General features: G+C 34.6%; 2 protein-coding genes across 5 annotated transcripts in view; both read left to right on the forward strand.

Annotated features, from left to right (window-relative positions):
• The window catches only part of LOC135850085 (uncharacterized), a 107,735-nt gene extending 88,551 nt beyond the window's left edge, over nt 1-19,184 (forward strand). The window contains exon 2 of one of the 2 annotated variants that reach the window (XR_010559652.1): nt 18,843-19,184. Coding sequence is in view for 1 of the 2 variants with exons in the window: in XM_065370800.1 (XP_065226872.1) it covers nt 2,447-5,140 (2,694 nt within the window). In the remaining variant the exon portion in view is untranslated. Of the gene's footprint in view, nt 1-2,421; nt 5,374-18,842 lie in introns of those variants that run through there. The other variant, XM_065370800.1, reaches the window with a different exon arrangement.
• On the forward strand, nt 15,226-18,282 carry LOC135850087 (uncharacterized). Of its 3 annotated transcripts, none has more exons than XM_065370806.1 (2): nt 15,226-15,496; nt 15,590-18,282. In XM_065370806.1, exon 2 carries the CDS (start codon nt 15,616-15,618, stop codon nt 17,932-17,934), a length of 2,319 nt encoding a protein of 772 aa, XP_065226878.1. In that variant the 5' UTR covers nt 15,226-15,496; nt 15,590-15,615; the 3' UTR covers nt 17,935-18,282. The 3 variants fall into 3 exon arrangements, with proteins under 3 accessions (XP_065226878.1, XP_065226879.1, XP_065226880.1); XM_065370807.1 differs by having other exon boundaries at nt 15,226-15,482; XM_065370808.1 differs by having other exon boundaries at nt 15,226-15,400.
• Nucleotides 19,185-19,638: the final 454 nt, after the last annotated feature.

The following is a 19,638-nucleotide window of genomic DNA, read 5'->3' on the forward strand; positions in this document are numbered from 1 at the left end:
TGAAACACTTCACTGATGTGAACTAAACCGCTAGATAGCGTGGTTACATAAGAGAACTGGTACTACATTCGAAAAGGAATAGATAGAGGACAATTTTCTGGCGCAATTCCTCCCTTTACAGTTCTTGGCAAAAAAATCGACCTTCGACAATTTTAGCAACAGAACGAAACCTTGGAATAAATTTTGAAAAAAGTGAGATTTTTTGGAATTTTTTAATGAAACAGCCACAGTAGTTTTTGACAATTTCGAAGATATTTCACTAAAAATCAAAAATTCATGTCATTTTTGAAAAAAGCGAGGGTTTTTGACAAGTTTTTGGCTAAAGAGCAACACTTGGACAATTTTAGAGCTGAAAAAAACAATTTTTAGTCATTTTGCATACAAGCAACATTTTTTGTCATTTCTGAGCAATCGAGGACTTTTGACCAATTTTTGGCAAAAAAGCAACACTTGAATAATTTTAGAAATAGGAATGGCTTTTATACAATTTTATGGAAAAAATCTAGACTTTTTGACAAGTTTTTTAAAAATGGTAGGGTTTACTTCTTGAAATTTTTGAAAAAAATAATTTAAGCAAATCTCACCAGAAAGCGTGAGTTTTTGAAAATTTTTTGCAAAAAGTAAAACATTGATCAGTACAGAAAAATTTTGGATTTTTTGGCAATTATAAACAGTAAATGATAAGACTATTTTTTACAAAGTTTTGTCAAAAATGAAAAAAATGAAACCATGTACAATTGGAAAGGTGGGATGGGACTTTTTGGAATTTTCTGCAAAAAAACAATTAAGGTACTTTTGCCATTAAAAAAGAGAGAATTTTTGCAAAAGTATACTTTCACAGCTGAAGCAATCGCCAAACAGAACTTTTTATGAATTAATGGCAAAAAATATGCGAGACCTCCGGGTAACAATAATTTTTGAACAAAAGTGAGACTGTTTAGCAAAATTTTGTTAAAAAACGAGAATTTTTGTCAAAAAACGAGATTTTGGCAATTTTAGCCAAAAAAAGTTGATAGCACTTTTTGATTCTAATTTTAGGTAAAAAATGATATTTCTTCAGAATTTTTGTAGAAAAAGTGACACTTTTTTCAACTTTTTGTGAGATAATTTTTGGGGAGAAAATGAAATTTTTCAGTAGGTAGTTTGCTAAAAAGTAGAATTTTGCACAAGGACGAGCAGTGTTTCTGATCGTTATTCCAATTTTTTGTTTTTAAATTCTGTGTCTCAATAACGTGATTAGATCGGATCAGATCCGCGGACTCACCCTGACTGGATCCAGTTTAACCGGTCAGACTTGACCGGGTCAAAGTTCTGATTGGATGAGATCTGTTCAAACCTAATTATAGATTCAATAAAGAGATTGAATCCAACTAGATCTGATTAGGTGGTTTTTTTTCATTTATTTTTTTAAATAAAAAATTTGTTATTGATTAATTGAGAGAGCAAGTTACTCGAAGTTCTCGCGGAGAGGGCGGAATTGATGTGATTAGGTCTGATCAGACATGATCAAATCCTGTAGAAGAGACCAGATTTGGATCTAACCAGAGCTGAATTAGTATTGGAATTTTAGATGAAATGAGAGGATTTATTCAAAGCTGAAATGGTTTTCACTCCATTTTTGACCTCTCCAGTCGATTTCTTATGGTTTTGAGCAGTTCTAGGGCCTCTAACAGATTTTTGAATTCTCCAGTTTCCGAAAAAAAAATCGATAAATAAGTTCAAACTGAAATTTAGTCCATATAAACTCGGATTTACTACTCGAGAGGTTGAAAAATTCAAATTTTGAGCATGTTTCGATTAAACGTTCGCGAATGAAGAATTTTTCATTTTTTCAAAAATAACCGTCGAGAAAATATTTTTGAATTTGGACTGGTACAAATTGATTTTGAAAATATGTGCTCAAGTCAGTCGAAAGGGTCAGAAGTATGGTAAATTCGAGTTTATAAGGGCTGAATTTCATTTTGATCCTATTTAGGTTCTTTATGTCATTTTTTTTTTTTTTTTTTTTTTTGTAAACTGGAAAACCTGAATACCTGCTAGATGCTCTTGAATAGCTCAAAACCACGACTGATCTATTCTGGAGATCGATAAAAAAAAAGATGTAAACCAAGTTCAACCTTTGACGTCAATTTGATCTAATTTAAATTTTTTTTCAATAGAAATTGGCCAAATTTAAATTTTTAAAAATTTGCTAAAAATCGAGAAATGAATTTCAGCGTCTGAAATTTGTGTTGGTGAATGGTGATGTATTTTAGGATCCTGTTTTAATTTACCGTTGTTCAATGTAGACCTTTGTGTGCTTTAATTGTTGTAGATTTGTCGCTTCGTTGATGTTGTAGAATTTTGATTACAATTCACGTAGGCAGGCATCCAAGTTCCAAGTTCATATATACTAATCGTTTAATTTTACTATCGTTGCAGATACCTATTATTCTAATTCTTCAAAATGGACTCCAACAACCACGTATTCGACGAAAAAACCGCTCTGTGGCTGTTCACCGAGAAGCAGCCGAATTTGCAAGAACTAGCTTCGTTCCAATTCGTCTGGAAGCTGTGGTCCGATATCATGTTGAGTGGCAAATACCACGATATCAAGAGCGAACTAAGCATGGCGATTATAAGAACGATCTCAGTAGCGACGAAAAAAATCGAGTCTTTGAGACTTGGTTCGTCGATCACGAAACACACTACTCGAGCCTTCCTCACCATTCAGCATAGTCTTTCGCTGTGGTTAGCGTACCACAAGGAGGCAATGCTATGCGGATTAGTTATGCCTGGTACTACTGTTCGTAAGATAACTCTGTACACTTGTCACCTGAAATACGCCGTGTTCAAGCCCGACGGAGAAATAGACTACGAAGCCAGCGCTCGAAAAATGCTGAAGACCAAGATGTTCGATAAGAAGATCAGTTTCGAGATCATGTGCAGATTCTGCATGGAAGACGAGTTGAAGAAGCTGCCCATCAGTGAAGTTCGTAAACTATCGCGAAAGTTTAGTTGGGAAAAGAATCCTTTGGCTTGGTACTGGATTTGTTATCTGACCGGTGAACTCGATACAGGTATTCCGAGGTTTACGTTTGAAGACGGTATGGTCCAGCGGGAGTGTTGCCCTTATAGTTTAATCCTGAGATCGCTCGATATTGATAATTGGACCAATATACAGTATTTCTGGAATCGTCTGTGTAACGAGAAGGATCAAGCGACGAGCGCCTGCGTCGTTTTGGTGAACATCAATTTAAACTGGTTTCTCAAGGACTTCTATTGGAAACTGAACTCGGAGCAGTGGCGTTACGTTTTTAATGAAATTCCGGTCGATATTCTTATCACTTTTTTCCGGCAATATCAAGAAAATGAAAAGGGGCTGTTTTTATGGAACCGTATGAAAAGCACGTTCACCGGAGAGTTATTCTTGTACTTGATGCAGAGAATTTTTCATGAAAAAACCAAGGGCGCCGAGTGGAGTATGCCTATAGCGATGGAAATATGGCAGACGGCCGAAGATCATCTCAAGAATCACGTATTGAAGCACGGTAATGACATCATCGCCAAGAATTTCTTCGAACCGATGTTCATTCGTAAATACGAAAAAAGCCTGATGTTTTTATTCGATCTGTTATCTTTCGCATCTGTCCAATACAGAAAGCAGATGATCCTGAAACACGGCGACGAACTCTTCGTGTCCGACGATTTACCCGGAATTGATAAAATCATCGAGCTGTGCCTTCCGAAAGCTGACGATTTTGTCCAGTTCCAGAAATCTCTCACCAAGTCTACCTCCATCGCGTTACGTATCCTGCAGCTCTTGACGGAAGGTAAATTCGCCTACTTGAATGAATTCTTCGATCATTACTTGCCAAACGATCTGGAGACCGAGATGTACAAAAAACAGGCCATCGAATCGAACAAAAAAGGTTGCACCGGGTTCATCTTCGAACCGACCACGTGGTCGGAATTTGAGAAATTAATCGACCGAGTCTACGATGATCCATCCGCTGTTGTATCAATTAAAAAACAATACATTCGTTCGTTCAAACTGAATTTCATCAAAGATCGCGGTAATAACGAACAGTTGAACTATATGGAAGATATCGTATCTCGTTACTTGACCGAAAAAGAGGTAGCCGAATTCAAGAAATCTGTGTTGCTCAATTTGGCCGCAGAATTGCAGGATTTCGTCTCATCGTACGCCAAACTCGAAGACGATTCTGGGAAATTCGTAGACGCTGGTTTCTTGGATAAACTCGTATCGTGGTGCTTCTGTGTCAACGAAACAAAATCTGAGAAGTCTCAACCATCTTGCTCTACCAAACACGACTACGAAAACGTTGGAGAAACCGTAGACTCTGATTTCTTGGACAAATTCGCATCAATGTGCTGCGTTAACGAACAAAAAATCAAACAATTCAAACAAACCTTATCTATGGATAAGATTTTCACCAAAATCATGAGACGTTTAACGTATTACTTACGTTCTGAAGATTACACAGGTGCTGAAAACTTACTGTCGAACAAGGATAATGTGGCCACTGTGCCCAATAAATTCGAATTCGCCGATAAGAAAATGCTACTCTCAGCCGTTGAAAACTTGGTTTTTAAAAATGACAATATGGCCACTTTGCCCAATAGCGATGGAACCGTCGATCAGAAAATGCAACTACTCTCAGCTTTTGAAAACTTGCTTTCGACAAATAAGTTTATGGCCGCTGTATCCGATGAAAGCACCAATCAGAAAATACTCTCATCGTTAGAAAGCTTGCTTTTTAAAAGGAATAATATGGTGATTTTGTCCGACGGAGTCATCAATGGGAAAATACTCTCGGCGTTGGACGAGTTTTTCAAATGGTATTTTGGAGGAGTTGAACAAGCCAAGGAATTCAAATTGGCCAAAATGTTCGCTTCAGATAACCTGCAATTGATTAAAGATTTGAACCGCGTGGCGAAAAAAGATTCCGCAAATACTGGTACTTTGCTAAATTGGCTCTTGTGTTACGATGAAGAGAAGATCGCCGAATTTAAAGCCCGAATTACCGAATTGAATGCGGTGCCGATACCACAGCAGTCTTCTGAGACTAAAGACGGAGATAAGATCGATGAACCGGAGACTGTAGGCAAATTCGATGATATTCTGAATGTTATTTGAAATTATTATTTGTTCTTTTTGTGTGGTATTCTGATTAAAATTAGATGCTGCTTGTTCTTATTACGTTTCTTTTGACTTTTTTTTTTTTTTTTTTTTTAGAATTTGTGAATTATTATTAAGTGTTTGTTTTTTTACTGTTTTTTGACTTAGAATAAGATTTTACTCGTTTTCTGAGTGATTCGCTGCAAGTTATGAATTTGAGTAGTTCGTATTGGTTCTAAATAGTATGTTGGTTGATTTACCTAAGTACTCGTACCTATATAGTTGGTAAGACACTGTTTTTCGTTTGTTTAATTTTTTTTACACCTAATGATAGATAATATTATATTTTGCTGTAATTTTTCCTCAAGTTGTCATTGTTCAATAATTTTAGTTTAAGAAATGATTATTTTGAATTAATTAAACGAGATGATTATATGAGCAAAAAAAATTAAATAGGTTCGCATCTTTCTGCAAAATTTTTTCATAAAATGAAGAACAAGTAAATTCGGTAATCTTGCAATTTATTATCTATGACTTTTTCAAAGAAAGAATTTTAATTGAAAAACATAATGAATTGGATAACTACTTACTTACTCTTGATTATGATACGTGAATCTACCCTTGGCTCGGATTTTAAAAATACTCACGAAGTATCTTCGGAGGACCAAAAAAGAAGTTAAGAGTTGAAAAAATTTCACCCACCCCTCTCCTACTCATCATCATATTGGCCAACAATTTGACATTCCTGTGGTGTATTGAGGGACTGGAGCGTTTGAGGCCAATTTATGGATTTTTTAAAAAAATTTGGTTCTGTGCTTCAATTAAAAAGTAAGACTCGTATTCGATTATTTTTCAAGTGACCAAAGTACACTTTTGGTTAAGTTTTCAACATTTTGGTTATCGTAGCAAATTCATTTGCTTAAAAATTTATAAAATGAAAAAATAAATTTTTTTTCACAAAAGAGTTTTGAAAAGTCTCAATATTGCAACAAAAATGGCCCCTAAGCATATTTTTTTGCCAGAAATTATCAGGTCTCGTCTTTGGCAAAACGTCTTGGGTTTTTAAAAAAGGATTGCGAAATGTCTCAATTTTTTTCCAAAAATTTCCGAAAAGTGTCAATATTTTTTTTTTGCTAGAAATGACCAAATCTTGTCTTTTTGCTGAAAATTGGGAGGGGCGAGAAAAGTTTCGCTTTTTATACAAAAATTGCGAAATGTTGCAACTTTTTTCCAAAAAGTCTCAATGTTTTTTTTTTTAAATTACTCTTTCACGTTAAATCAGTCCATATTAGGAACCCAAAATTGACTTTTCAAATTTTGACTACCAACTTTTTTTTGCCAGAAATGACCAAATTTCGCCTTTTTACTAAAAATGGGGAGGGAGGGTCTTGTTTTTCTTTACAAAAATTGCGAAATGTCTTAAGTTTTTTTCCAAAAAGTTCTGAAAAATCTCAATATTTATTTTTAAATTACGTACCAAAAAGTTGACTCTTTTTTTTGTCAGAAATGACCAAATCTTGTATTTTTGCTGAAAATGGGGGGAGGGGGAAGGGTTGAGATGTCTCGCTTCTTTTTTCCAAAAAGTCTGAATATTTTTTAAAAAAATTAATGGAAATGTTTTGCCAGAAATTATCAAATTTTATACCTATTTACTGAAAATTTGAGGGAGAAAAATCTCGTGTTTTTTTTACGAAAATGGCGAAACGTCTCAATTTTTATGCAAAAATTACCAAAAAGTTTCGTTTTTTGCCAGAGATTGTATCAAAAAGTTTCGTTTTTTTTTTACCAAACGTTTTCACCAAAAAAAGTTGGTAAAAGGTTTCGTTATTTTTACAAAAATTCTAAAAAATTAATTTATCATTTTTTCAAGTCTTGCTTTTTTTAATGTTATCAAAGTGTTGCTGTTTACTAAAAAATTGTCGAAAATTCTTGCTTTGTCAAAAACGTACAAAATTGTTTGCTTTTTTTTAGAAAGATGCGAGTTGAAAAATTGTCGTCTTTTTGCAAAAAAAAATCTGAAAATCCTCAATGTTCTCCATAAATTGTCCAAGTATATTGCTTTCCTGCCAGAAATTGCCAAAAAAAATATTCTCTGTTGCCAAAAGTTGTGAAAAAGTCTTGCTTTGATTATATGTACTAAAAAGTGGCAAAATATGTAGTCCAACTTTTTAAAATAAATCCAGAACATTTGAAATTTTGGCCATTTTTCATGCATTCAAATGTTTTAATCCGTATTGTCATTTTTTTGTTTTTTTTTAGAGTTTTTTTTTATTTATAAAATTCCTTTTTTTTAAAAAAAGTCGAGTTTGACGCTTGAGCCTTTCAAAAAGTCCACCCTCCAAAAAAATACTTTTTATAAAAAAAATTTGAAATTGTGAGCCAGGGTCAAAAAATTTGAAGACTTAACTTTTTGAGGGATTTTTCATTCGTTTTCAAGCCCATAAAACAGAAATAATCTAGTAAGAGCGAGAAAAAATTCAAGTAAGAATAGTTAATTCGCGCAGTTTAATCGAAATGATCGTAGAAAAGTTTGATAATCGGAGTATTTTTGGACCACTGAACATGAATCCAAACGTTAGTTTTTTGTAAGCGGAATTTTTAATGATGAAAAGTACTACAAAGTTGTTGAGAAATGGAATAAGAAACAGCTGTTGAATATCAAAATAGTTGCGGGAATGCTGGAAGGGGGTGGAGGGTTGGAAAACCAACAAAAAACATCTCAAATCAACTGTCCGGCATTTCCTATTCCTCTACTTACAAATCTTACGTGCCGGTGCTCGAAAACAAATGAAGAAAACACTTGAAAAGTTGGTCTTTCGGACTTTTAACTTTACCCTACCTCTTTAAAAATTTTGAAAAAAAAACACCTACTAATCTAAAATTAGGGAAGTATAAGTACTATATAAAAAAAAAAAATTCAATAAAATAAAACAAAAATAACACAGTGCAAGCAAAATAAACACCTTGTACATCTCACGTCAATTTGAATGTATGGGAGACGAAAGTTTTGAAGCACAATTTGGAAACTTTCAAAATCTTGTCAAGTAAGTATAACACCGATCGTTATAGTAAACTGCTTACTTATTCAAATTTCAAAAAAAAAAAAAAAAGGATATTTAGTTTAAAAATATTTTTTGACAAATTTTTATCTGTACAAATCATGAATGAAATATACAAAATTTCAATATTACATAATTTTATATAACTATCAAAAAATGGCAAAATGATGAAAACAAAAATTTGTGAAAACTAGATTGAAAATTTTTTGAAATTTCATAATAAAAATTGTTCAAAATTTAATTTCAAATCAAAAGTACATAAATTCATAAAGAAAAATTGTGAAAATTATTTGGCCAACGTTTTTAGTGTGGGTCAGCTTTTTGCACTTGGGATCGGCAATTTTTGGAATACCTACTCCTCGTGCGGATGGATCTCAATAAGAGATGGCGATTGGCGCAAGCCACGGTTCTTCAAGATGCAGTGAAAATTAAAATTGTAAAGAAATGAGTTACTCGCATTTTTTGATGGTCAAGCACCTTTAGAGGGGTTATTAGGACTCCACAGTTTATGTTAACATGCACAGAGCATGACATTTCTGAAAATTTCCCATAAAAGAATGGTGATTGATGATTCTATTTTTTGGAGGAGCTTTGCTTCATTAGATTGAAAAAAATTGATCCGGCACCTTATATGCTCCAAGTGAAGTCCGGCCAATGTCCGGCCTCCGGCAAATCCGCTATTGGCTATCCGCATACTCTTGACTTGTACTTTTTTTACGTCACTCAACGTCAGCCTAGATGGCGTCACCTATCTGGCGAATGAGCCAACCTGTGATCGGAAATAACCTTGATCTCACCATGCTTGTTGTTTTCCTTATCATTTTTTAAAGGTTTTTCTACGAGCGTCTAGATTCATTTCCGTGGCGGTGTGTAGTGGAATTTTTTTTTCTGGACTTGGACGTTTTTTCGTCTTGGGATTAACATGTTATCTTATCATAGGTATGCATACAATTATTCGTGTATAAAATGCAACTTTTTCGATTGTTCGCGGGTTCGGATGAACTTTCATGAGGTCTCGAATTAAAGACGATGAAATTCCCTATCGATTGGTGTTAAATTTTTATCATTTCGCGTAAAAATGACGATTTTATGAATACTTTTATTTCACTGATTTTTGCATACTACGTACGTCATCTTTAAACTGAAAATACTCGAAATTTTCATTAGACACATACGTATTTGAATACAGCAAAATGTTCGTAATGTTATCCTCTTTAAAATGAGCTATTACCGAAAGCTCTACATGCAACCGTTCAAAAGTTTTCGAAGTTTTAAGTTGCGAAAACAAGCTGCGGATGGTAAGTATTGATCTTTGAATTAATATTACTCGAAATTTTCAGTGGACACATAGGTATTTTAATACATCAAAATGTTCGTAATTTTATCCTCTTTAAAATGGTTGTTTACCGAAAGCTCTACCTTCAACCGTTCAAAAGTTTTTGAAGTTCAAAGTGGCGAAAAGTGGTTACTGATCAAAACTATAACTTACTGATAACACGATAACCATAATAACACAATTAGACCACTTTCCGCAACTTTGAACTTCAAAAACTTTTGAACGGTTTAAGGTAGAGCTTTCGGTAAACAACCATTTTAAAGAGGATAAAATTACGAACATTTTGATGCATTAAAATACCTATGTGTCCACTGAAAATTTCGAGTAATATTAATTCAAAGATCAATACTTACCATCCGCAGCTTGTTTTCGCAACTTGAAACTTCGAAAACTCTTGAACGGTTGCATGTAGAGCTTTCGGTAATAGCTCATTTTAAAGAGGATAACATTACGAACATTTTGCTGTATTCAAATACGTATGTGTCTAATGAAAATTTCGAGTATTTTCAGTTTAAAGATGACGTACGTAGTATGCAAAAATCAGTGAAATAAAAGTATTCATAAAATCGTCATTTTTACGCGAAATGATAAAAATTTAACACCAATCGATAGGGAATTTCATCGTCTTTAATTCAAGACCTCATGAAAGTTCATCCGAACCCGCGAACAATCGAAAAAGTTGCATTTTATACACGAATAATTGTATGCATACCTATGATAAGATAACATGTTAATCCCAAGACGAAAAAACGTCCAAGTCCAGAAAAAAAAATTCCACTACACACCGCCACGGAAATGAATCTAGACGCTCGTGGTTTTTCTTCGTTCATGCTTTTGAAGATTATATTTGAATTTGAGTTCATTTCTTTTTTCTTTCTATATTCGTGTAATTCTATTGTATTTAGTTCATTGCTAAGGCACTAATTATAAATCATTCGTGTTCGGTGTTACAGTATATACATAGTACACTCGCATAATTTTTGGATCTTCGATGTATTCCATTTCCAGTCGTAGTTTCGACATTTCAACCGAGCTTACGGATCTATCAAGCATGTCTTCTTACTCATTGCCGGTATCTCCAGCCGGATCCGAATTCCAAGTAAATGATTTCGCTACCACCACTCATTTAACCTCGTTACTGCGCGAACAAAAATATTTCATTCAAGCGATCGACTCGCTGGAGCGTACGAACAATCTTAACGCCAAGGAAGCGAAAGTGCAGTCGAAGCATTTGGAAAAGTTTTACGATAAATTTATTCGCATCCAGAGTAAAATCGCCGCTTTAGTTGGAGACTCTTCGATTGGTGATCACTGTGATCAAGTTGAAATTTTACAGAAAGTTCAGCGAAAAGTTCGTCAAATTGAAACCAAGTTGGAAGAAATTATATCATCGAGCGAAACCTTGCAATCGACATCGGTTGGCCCTGTTATAAATGGGCATTTCAATCAAACAGAACGTTCGAACGTCCTCGACACTCACATTAAAAAGCAGAAATCTTTGATCAAGCAGATTGAATTAATTGAATCGAAAAAGAGTCTCGGTACCGTTGAAGCTGAAATATTGTACGGTCATCTATCGCAACTTAACGATGAGTTCGTAAAAAATCAATCGAAGATAGAAACTTATGTGAACGGTTCAGCCTTCGACGAGCAGTTGCGAATCTCTAACAGAATTCTTCAAAAAGTGATCGCCGTTCAAATCAAGCTGAAAGGAATTATTGCTGCTCCAGTTACGTCGGTGTCAAACGGTGCTTCATATGGCGATGATGAATATCCTTTGTTTAAACCGCCTACATTGGACTTGGTTACGTCGGTACATAAGTGTGTTTCTTCTCATGTTGAAACTCAAGAAATATCATTTGGATCGGTCATGTCGTCGTCTCAAGATGTTGAAGTTCAAGGCGAATCATTAGGATCACTAAGTTACTTTAATAAGAAAGTGGAAACATTCAATTATGTTTCAAATGACGTCTATAAGATGATTCTACAAAACATCGATTATCCTCCGAAAGTTGCGGGGAGCATTCATTTACGTCCTTGGGTCGACAACCAGTACAAACAGTTCCTTTCAAATCGGAAATTATATGAAGGTCAAGTTCGCGAATTTCCGTATCTTCTCAGAAGAATAAAAGAAATTTCGGACAGAGTTGAACGAGCTGTTGAAGATTATGTGTTGTACTGCGATGGAAGAATTCCTAGACGTAATTTGGATTACATTTCTTCTATGATTTAAGTGTTCGGTACTTGTATTTATGGGCTGTCTGATTAGCTACACATACTCGTACACAATACGTAGCTGTTTTACTGGTGAATAAGATTCGGTCTTTCTTTTTTTTTGTCTTTTTCCCGATAGTTACTATTCTTATTGTATTATTTAAAAATATCATTGAATTAATTGAAAATGTTGATATCATGTACCTGTGTTTTAAGGTGAATGAATAAAAACGTCGTTAAAAGATTAATAATCAAAATAATTGTTGTGTATTTTATGAGACGCCAGTTTAAAAATTGCTTTTATGGTGAAACATTGATTTTTAATCAGAGATTATCCATTGAAAATTACCAAGCTTTTGGTAGCTAGCTACTTTCATAAACTTACGAAGGGTCAATTGACTTCAATGTTCCTTTTGGATGTAGGTGCAGTTAGGTATAGTCTACAGAACTTATCGTATGCAAAGTCGTTCGTAAGTTCAACACCGTATGTCGATGAAGTAATATTTTCTTCAGTAGGTAAAAGGAAAATTATCAACATCAACAGAGTATTGAAGGTGGAAAATTTTGAAGTTGAGGTATTTTACTTATGAGATGGATGGAGAAATCAGAAATGTACCGATAGTAATATACTGGTATAGATATGATTTATTCGGTAACAATTAGTTTTTCGTTTCTTTTCATATTTTCCAATTCTTGGTTTGATTACAAAAAGATGTACCTACTACCTAGGTAGGTGATGGTCAACAACAGGAAATCTCAAGAGTATAGGTTCGTTTTCATTAAGAAAGCTCCTTATTCTCTTTTCATAGGAAAATTACGATTTTTTTTCTATGGTGCATGAAGTTACTTGTGTGTGGATACTCAAGTTCAAGATTTTAAAACATCACTGAGGTTGGTATAGATAATACTCAGTTGTCAAGCTTTCAATCTTCTTATTTACCACTAATGCTATCAATTTTTAAATAGGTACCGTAATGTAGCTTTGTAATTTCACCCTCATTTGAAAAAGCTAAACTTTCAGTCTGAAATGCTAGGCAGTCTCTGTGTGCGGATTTAAATCTATTCAATGCTGTTTAATGGACAAAAGACAGAATGATTTAAGCAGGGAATTGGGAGGGAAATTTCCATCAAAATGAGTTTGTTGAGAGTAGGTACTTACAGTACTGAATTCTACACACTCTGGTCTATGAGATGAGTTACGTGTGTTATTTTTCATCAGAACTGTTGAATAAAAATTCTACTGATTTGATATTGATAGGTAGGTACCCCTTAATTATAGGTTTTCTATGAATGAAACAAAAGAATAGAAATAAATTAGGAATGGAAAATGTAGATATGGATAACAGTACCTACCTAACTTGAAAAGATGAAAACAGAGCGAGAACCTTCACAGTAAATTTTGATTAATTTCGTGAGAAAAAAATTTCCAAAAGAGTTTCTTTTTTGAAAAACAACGAGTTCCTCTGGCTGATGGCTCAGGAATTTTGAAGTTCATAATAATATGTCTATCAATCTATCACCATAATGCTAATGCAAAGAGCACTTTTTAGGGTAATTGATTATTCATTTTTTAGAAAAACTTAGATTATGTTGTTACAATTAATAACACAGCAAAAATGTTTTTCTTGGTGTTTTAAAAAAAATGTTGAATGAAATTTTTATTCGGTATCATTTTTTCAACAGGTGTAACAATAACAAACCTGCAAATGAACTATTTTGAGACAATTTCTTGAAATTTAAAAAAATACTGCACATTTTTTCAAAAATCAATATAACTAGTTGTCTCCTTCAAGGAGTTCAAGGGCTCTTCAGATCCATCTAGACGAAGTTCAGAATGTGAAAAATGAGAAATTCATTAATACTTTTCTTTTTTCCGCATGTATAGGTATTTATGCAATATGCATTGTCAATGATTCAACTTTCAAAAATCAATTTTTTAAAATAAAAAAAATGAATCAATGACTAATGAGAGAAAATGGCAATAATTATTTGTCTCAATTGTCTCAAATTTCATGGACCATAATCAACCAACTGCTCACATTAAAAAAAAATATTTTCACTTCTCAAAACACGATACTATTTCGAGAGCTTTTGCCCTCACTTTGTTTGGGCCTTTTTGCTTTTCTTTTCCAGACCGGAAATTTCTAAAAAAAAAATCCTTCAAAATCTGAAATTCCGAGATATACATAATGAATCTCCTCCTATAAAAAAAACATTGTTCTTTTACATATCAAAATCATACTTTTCAAAAATGCTTTTGCCCTCGCTACGCTCGGGCTAATTGTTTTTTTTTCTCCTTATGAAAGAAAAATCGGACCTTTCTCCAACAACCAACCCCCCCCCCCCTCCAGATATGCTCTGGCTACGCCACTGAGTAAAGTTCATGGTTAGAGAAATGAAAATTTAAAATTTGGGTTCCAATTTCAATTTTTTTTTTTGATTATTTCAGTAAAGGCTAATTGGATAAAAAATTTCTGGTTGATTCCAGTTTCAGTTACAGTTGAAAATTTCAGTTCGCATCCCTGCATTTTTTTTCTTCATTATTATGAATTTTTCTGGTGCAGTTTTTTTTTCTTTGTGAAGTAATCATTGAATTCTTGAACTTGGTCACATTTTTTAATTCACAAAACACCACACAAATTACAACATTTTATTGCAGAAGTGAGAATAAATGAAAAAAACAGAATTATTGGAAGCAGTTTAAAACTGGTATTTGTTAAAAAAAAAAAAAAAAAAAAAAAAAAACAGGTAACTATGGGGTGCCTCATTCGATCATTGTAGAAAAATAAATTTCCGGAAACTGGAAAGTTTCAAAGTTTCCAAAAAATAAATTTCCTGAAATTTATCATCATTCTCTAGGTCAAGGTGATAGATGATGATGATACAGGGTGCCCACTGCCCAGAAATATGAATCGAGCACCCCCGAGCACCCCAAAGAAAGTTTTTCATTAAAAATATAGTTTGGCAACGTGAAATAGTCATAGATGCATATGATTGGTGGAATGTTATCTCTCCAGTCCAACAACCAATCATGTGCCATTATTTTATTTCATTCATTATTATCATTCACTATGACTATGACCAACCAAAGTATTTTCTATTTTAGTAGAAAAGAAAACTTAAAACTGAGGAGCTCATTGCAAAAGTAGCCCTTGTCACATGAACCTATGCAATCTCCAAAGCTCTCCCTTGAGCGTACCCAGTATCATGAATGTAAACTCTATAAAGCAATTCCTCTCAGGGCTACTCAGGGTAGACTAACTTGACGGTCATTTCATCATTACAACATGATCTCCGCAGTTGGCAATAGGTGCAATCGAGTAAAACGCGTCTAAAAGTTCATGTGACAAGGGCTACTTTTGCAATGAGCTCCTCTACTTTTTTAGGGGTGCTCGATATTTCTGGGCACCCTGTAGATTAGGTGAAGAAGGGGTAGTAGTAGTACCCTCAAGTCACCGCTAGGTAGCGCTTTGGTGGAGCAGGTGTTCCCTTCGGACTTACCCTGGTCACTGGTGCACCTTGTGTTCTTTTGGTGTTTTTTTGATTACGTTTTCGAAGAAAAAACTTATCTTTTTGAGTTACTTTTTTTTCAAATGTCGCTATGAGGCCTACATTTCGCATGAGGACTGTGCATGTTTCTTCCTTTTGATCGTGCTTTCAATTCTTGTGGTGTGTAGTGTGTACTAACGGAAAAGTTTTCTGCTTTTTTGCTTCGTTTAGAATTTAGATTTTGTTGCTTCGTTGATGCTAAGTATATCCAAATTGGTAATTTGATTTGAAGCCTACATTTTAAGTATCTACATATTGAATAGACTTTCGAGTTCATTTGTCAAACGTTCATTTTTTGTTTGTTTACAGATAATATAGACTACTTGTAATTCAAGATGAATTCCAATCACGTATTCGACAAAGAAACCGCTCTATGGCTGTTCGGTGACAAAAGGCAAAGTTTGCAAGACCTCGCATCGTTTCAACTCGTCAAGAACATCTGGTTCGATATCATGTTGAGTGGAAAACATCACAATATCAAGAGCGAACTATCGTCGGCGGTGAACGATACACTTCAAGAGCTTACGAAACAACTCAAGGCGTTGAGACTTCCTTCATCTATCCAGAAACTCGTTACGCAATCGATTGTGACCATTCAACAAAGTCTACGGTTATGGGTAGCTTATCACTACGAACAAATGTTATCCGGATTAGTTAAGCCTGGTGCTCCTGCTCGTAGAATCACTCTGTACACTTGTCACTTGAAGTACGCCGTGTTCCAGATCAACGGCGATATGAACTACGAAGCCAGCGCTCGAAAAATGCTGAAGGCTAAGCAATTCGATAACAAGATCAGTTTCGAGATTATGTGCAGATTCTGTATGGAAGATTGGCTGTGTAAACTGCCCACTAAACTAGTTCTATCGCTAAAGGCAAAATTTTCTTGGGAAAAGAATCCTTTGTGTTGGTATTGGATATGTTTTCTGACCAACCGTCTTCACAGCGTTGATTTTCCCATGTTTGTGTACTGCTGCCCGTATATCATGTTGATAAAATCCACCGATTGTGATAATTGGTCCAACATACGGTATTTCTGGATTCGCGTATGCGACGTAGACGATCAATCGAAGGAAGCCTGCAGAGTGTTGAGCAATATCAATTTGAACTGGTATCTTAAGAACTTGTACTGGGAGATGAGCGCGAATCAGTGGAAATATGTTTTTAATACGATTCCGATCGAAATACTCATCACTTTTTTCCGCCAGTACCAAGAAAATGAAAAAGGATTGTTTTTATGGAAACGTATGAAAGGCACGTTTACTGGTAAACTGTTCGCGGAGTTATTGCAGAGAGTATTTAATGAGAAAACAAACGACGAGCGTGACTGGAGTATGTCTGTAGCTATGGAAATGTGGCAGACGGCCGAAGATCATCTCAAGAATTACGTATTAAAATACGATAACGAAATCATCGCCGATAATTTCTTCGACCCTTTGTTCATTCGTAAATTCGATACAAGTATGGCATTCTTATTCGACCTGTTGTCTTTCGCATTGGTCCAGTACAGGAAACAGTTAATGCTGAACCACGGCGACGTTCTCTTCATGTCCGACGATTTACCCGGCGTTGATAAAATCGTCAAGCTTTGCCTTCCAAAAGCTCACGATTTCTCCCAGTTCCAGAAATTTCTATTCAAGTCCGCGTGCATCTTGCTTCGTATCAATCAGCTCTTGACCGAGGGTAAATTCGCCTACTTGAATAAATTCTTCGATCAGTATTTTCCAAAAGACCCGACGACCAAGGCTTACAAAAGACAGATTTTCGAATTGAGCGAGAAAGGAAAAGGTTGCACAGGGTTTATTTTCGAACCGACTACGTGGTCGGAATTCGAAAAATTCATCGACAGCGTCCACGGACCGTTCGTCGTTACTCAGATTAAAAAACGATACATTCGTTCGTTCAAACTGGATTGCATCAAAGATCGCGGTAATATCGACCAGTTGAAATGTATGGAGAAAATCGTCGCTCGTTTCTTAACGCATGACGAAGCAGCCGAATTCAAAAAATCCCTATTGGACGATTTGAGAAACACGTTGGAGAAATTTGTAATATCCGAAGCACGATTCGACGACGTTGCTGGGAAATTCATCGACGCTGGTTTCTTGCGTAGACTCGTTTCGTGGTGCTGCAGCAACAAAGAGCAAATACAACGATTCAAACGAACCTTACCCGTGAATAGAATTTTCGCCGATATCGTTGGAAATGTGACGTTTACAATATGTCACGATTACGCGAATGACGAAACCTTACTCGAGTCGAATAATGTTCAAATGCCGGTATATTTGGCGATGAGACCGCCGCCTTATAATAACGTTATTTTGAAAATACTGTCGGTCGCTGACGAGTTGTTTAAATGGTATTGCGACGGAGTCGAGCAAACCAAGAAATTCAAGCTGGCTAGAATGTTCGCTTTCGACGACCTGGAATTGCTTGAGAAATTGAACCGTGCGGCCGATATGGATCCCAGAGATACGAATATTTTGCTGGTTTGGCTGCTGTGTAACGATGAAGACCGTATTCGCGAATTTAAGGCCAGGTTTAGCGAATTTAATTTGGCGTTGAAGATGGATCAGCTATCTGTGAAGAATGGACGAGATAAGAATGGTAAACCGAAAGCTGTGTGTAGCTATGATGCTATTCTGAATGCCATTTGAAATGAATTATTCGTTTTACGTGCCTTTTAACAATTTTTTATTGTATTCTGTTTAGAATTAGAATGCATGTTTTCGTATTTTATTAATTTTTAGAATTCGTGAATCGTTTTTAGAAAATAAGTGTTCGTTTTTTACCGTATTTTGATCTAGAATAAGATGTTACTTAAGTACTCGTTTTCAATGTGATTCGTTGCTAATTATCGACTTTAGTATTAAATCATATTTTTGAGCATTGTGGTTGATTACCTACATATAATAGTTAGTAGTTTATAAGATAAGTATTGTTCTTCGATCGTTGATTTTATTTTTATATGATGAAATTTCAATTATATTCTTGATACTTTTTTATCCAATTATTAAATTATTTAATATGCTTCGATTTCAATATAAAAACACAGCGTTGGAAAAAAAATCAGTGGTGATGGTAACGATGAATTGATGAAAAAAATGATCATCCTCAACATAATAAGTGACCTTTTCATACTCACACTCTCCGATTCGAACGAAACCAAGCTAGATCAAAAGGGAATGTTCTAAAATCTCCTCGCAAAGTTTATTTTTGAATTTTTGAAAATTTATCATCAAGTTTACAAAATAATGCTGTTTTAAAGGTGATAGGTATCAACATTTTTTATGGAAAAAAAAATTGAGCAAAGTAAACCAAAGTGAATAATTTCTTCAATTCAACTCCCACACATCAACAAAGTTCATAGTTTTGTATCATTCTGTAGCTTCCAACAATGTTGTAATTTTCTGCTGAAAATTTCAAACACGCTGGAAAAACCAAACATGAAACATGAACTTAATTTGACCAATTTGTAGTAAAAGTGAAAAAAATGTGTGGATCTATTCGAGCTTACGCCAATTTACTGATTAACCTAATCGTTGACTTACTTTTTTTTTTACAGGTTCAAATTGCTGCAATTTTCTTCTAAAGGTGTATAGAGTTTGCCTCTAGCAGCAGTCTCAAAAATTTCTGCAAATCTGCCTATTCTTTTCTCTATACTGGTTCTACCTCGAGTCGAATGGATTTGTGAAGATAAACTTGAAAAGATGCAATTTAGACTTGGAAGTTACCATCGTTGAGTTTATACCTACCTCTTTTTTCTGCGTTATTAAATGTGTATTATTTCAAGTATCCTATGAAGAAAGAATTTGCACACAGTGATTCGTGTTTGTTTTTTTCCCTCTAAATAGGTACATATTTGAATTGCGGATCGTATTCGTATAATATTCTGGATGCGTTGAGTTATTGGGTGAGAAAATTATAATCAATTTAATTAAATTTTCTTGTATAATTTGTTTGATTCATTTTTGCTAATTTTATAGGTACTCCTCCAAACCACTGATTCAATTTTTTTGCAGCGATAAAGTCGAGTACCTATGTTGTGATGTTTAACGAAGTATTCGTGGAAAGCTTTAAAAAATGAACTGATAAATTTCACGAAGAAACTTACAAATTTTTAATGCTTTTTGTACGAGAATGAGCAAAGGGCCAGGGTTGTCATTTTACACGTAGAATAAGTTATTCTATGTCTATCTACATGTAAATAAGTAGAATAAGTAGAATATCGACGTAGAGTAAAGTAAACGTAGAATGTAGAATGTATAAAAAGTGTTGATTGGCTGTTTACCTGATAAGAAAGCTCAAAATGTTTCTGTCCAAATTGACCAAAAGTTCATCAAATTTATTTGATTTGAATT

Source organism: Planococcus citri, chromosome 1 (genome assembly GCF_950023065.1).
Source record: "Planococcus citri chromosome 1, ihPlaCitr1.1, whole genome shotgun sequence".
Lineage (NCBI taxonomy): Eukaryota > Metazoa > Arthropoda > Insecta > Hemiptera > Pseudococcidae > Planococcus > Planococcus citri.

Excerpts from the sequence above, each read along its gene's own strand:
- LOC135850087 (XM_065370806.1), top strand. The coding sequence starts at position 15,616 with ATGAATTCCAATCACGTATTCGACAAAGAAACCGCTCTATGGCTGTTC.